The following is a 2,785-nucleotide window of genomic DNA, read 5'->3' as shown; positions in this document are numbered from 1 at the left end:
TATGGGCGATGTAAATAGGCCAAAACATGTTCTCACCTTAGTCATTTAGATCACTTAAAACAATCTGACCTACAGGTTGGCATTCATAGGCTTTAAAGGAAAAAAAATCCCTTAATATCCATATTTATATTCAATAATATGGTAACATACCCAAGAATTATATCCATGCTAAAAATCATAACATATATATATATATATTAATCTTTCACTTTCAGTTAAGACTGAAGCATATATTCCAGCAATCAGCTGATCATTAAAAATGATCATCTAAACCATTATATAGCATTACAGTAAAATGTCACTCTGTGAACTCTCCACAAAAAACAGATTACTGAGGCTTGTTTTTGCTAAACTCTCATTATTTCATCTGGCACAAAGAGACTCACTAGAGGTGAAATCTCTTAACCTCACCTAGGGGACAAGAGTGCCACCTAGTGTGTAGCTGAAAAAATTACTGTTATATTTTGTTAGACATCCAGGACCTCTGGAGGACTTCAGAGTAGCTGGCTGCAGTGCAAAGGTTTATTAATTTCCATAGTAATGGTAGTAAAATGGTAAGTAATTGTTGTTCTGTGTATTTAGCAGTTATGTTTGTTCAAGTTTTTGACACCATTTGACAGTGGGTCTCACTGTGTATTATTCCATTTGTTGCTTAACAATTTCAGAGCTGTGTAGACACTTTGAAAAGGTTGGGTTTAGTAAATTTGTTTGACACATTTGTTTTGCAAATATGTTGAAATCACCTTTAGATTTTATCTGTTGTCACGAGAACGCTTCAGTACACTGCATGTGAACTAACAATAATTTATCAGTGGGACCTTCATTCTTAGGATCTTCAGGTTCAAGTAGTATATATACTAACATTATCATTTGTCATACCTAATGTTTTTTTTATCAGCAGTTTAATCATGTTTTATTTTGTTTTGCAACCTGCAATTGTCAATTTAAAACAATTTAGTTTGACCTATATTTCACAGTAGGCCTTTAATGTCACAAAAGAAAGTCATCACAACAACTAACTCAGTTTAATATTTAGCAAATTTAGCATCAACTATGAATACTTCTTCCTGCAAAGAGACTTTTATTTGAGTCAATAAAAATTTCAGCCAATTTTCCCCAGTGGGAAATAAACAATTCCAGAGTGTGGCATTTCTGAAAACTCAACACTGATTGGACAGGCAACCTCTGATGTAAGGGTTCAGCCCATTCACTCTTGGCTAAGAGATGTGTTTTGAAGATTTTTACAGCCGTAGGTTCCTTCTGATGTCCACATTCACATCTGCACACACACACAGCGTTCTTTTGGTTGCACTCTTTTGGTCAGCATGAATTCTCCACTAGTGATTCTGGTCTGTATGGGACTACTGCACCAGACATCGAGGGCCGTCCATTTGGATAAACTTGCAGACAACAAGATTTGTGGAGATGCAGACTGTTCATGTAAGTTAGAACACTGAAGAGAAGCATGACACAGTGTGTGGAGTGCATCCCGAAAACAATTACATATTAAAACCATGCAATAAAACACCCGTGCTTGATAGTTTAAAAACTTGTGGTTTTTTCATCACATATCATATCATATATTTTCATTTCCTCTGTTTCCTGTGATCTGTCAGATGTTCTCTCCCTGGCCACAGCGTTGGATGACTTTATAGCTCCTGACTGCAGATTCATCAACATCAAGAAGAATCACAAGGTTTATGTGTATTCTAAACTCGTACCAGAGGAGGGCGCCGGAGTCTTCTGGTCTGGAAGTGTATGTGCATATTTGTTTCCAGTTGTTTAGCAGTGCAAATCTGCAACTGGTTAAGCACAGAGGATGTGCAGCAGTTGTAACAAAGCACATGTGAACCTTCGAGCCTTTCTGACAAGAGAAAAAGGCATTTGGTGAAAATATTTAGTTTTACTCTACCTGAAACGAGAAAGCATATACATTTTGTCAAGTTTAGGAAGGAGGATTAAATGTGTAAAGCATATTTAATATTATACATTTTAATTTTGTACAACGATCATGGTATTTTCACTGGCAGGTTTATGGTGAGCGGTATGTGGACCAGATGGGCATCATTGGATACTTCCCTGCAACTGTGGTGAAGGAAATGCACACATTTAAGGAAGACACAGTTACAATTCCCACAACTGTGAGTATATTATCTATTTCTTGGGACAATATCTGAGATGAAGACTTTTTATATTTTCTTCATGCCCTCTTTATTTTCTGGAGTAATGGGTGGTAATTAGCAGTTCATTTTTATTTTGCCTTTCTTTCAGGACTTGGACTTCTACTGTGAGTAAGACTTGCTCATTAGACTTCTTCTTTCAAGCCACTTTGACAGACTACGTCCCATTACATCCGGTTTGTTGTCTCCAGCTGGAATGAAAACCTGGACACTCTCAGCTTCTTGCAGCACACAGTCTGACACTCCTGGTCTTGAGCCAGCTAGTCTTGCTTTCTCTTCAACAACACTTTGCTCAATAAACCCTTTTTCATGCCAATCCAAATGGTTGATTATTTGAACAAAATAACTACTTTTTCTTTTCAGACTTGGTAATTGGTACATTTTGTCCTGTGCTTTGAATTGTTAAAACTGAACTGCTGTGATGTTTTTGTTATTATATCTGTAAATATATTATGAAAATGAAATAGGATGCTGATATAACTTTTTCATCGGAGTGACAATGAGACATGTTACATATGGTAACAATCTACACTGCACACAGGAAGTTATCAATTGTTCTAAAGCTAATTTTCACCAAAACTTTAATCATTAAATCATCATCAAAC

The 2,785-nt window shown here is 36.2% G+C and overlaps 1 protein-coding gene across 1 annotated transcript; it reads left to right on the top strand.

The window, feature by feature from the left end:
• Positions 1–1,243: 1,243 nt before the first annotated feature.
• LOC113131970 (otoraplin) lies at positions 1,244–2,496 on the top strand. The gene is made up of 4 exons (XM_026309754.1): positions 1,244–1,440; positions 1,617–1,756; positions 2,031–2,141; positions 2,272–2,496. Exons 1-4 carry the CDS (start codon positions 1,326–1,328, stop codon positions 2,293–2,295), a joined length of 390 nt encoding a protein of 129 aa, XP_026165539.1. The 5' UTR covers positions 1,244–1,325; the 3' UTR covers positions 2,296–2,496.
• Positions 2,497–2,785: the final 289 nt, after the last annotated feature.

The sequence above is a fragment of the Mastacembelus armatus genome, chromosome 15 (genome assembly GCF_900324485.2).
Source record: "Mastacembelus armatus chromosome 15, fMasArm1.2, whole genome shotgun sequence".
In the NCBI taxonomy this organism is placed as follows: Eukaryota; Metazoa; Chordata; class Actinopteri; order Synbranchiformes; family Mastacembelidae; genus Mastacembelus; species Mastacembelus armatus.
This window is presented reverse-complemented; position numbering and strand designations above follow the sequence as displayed.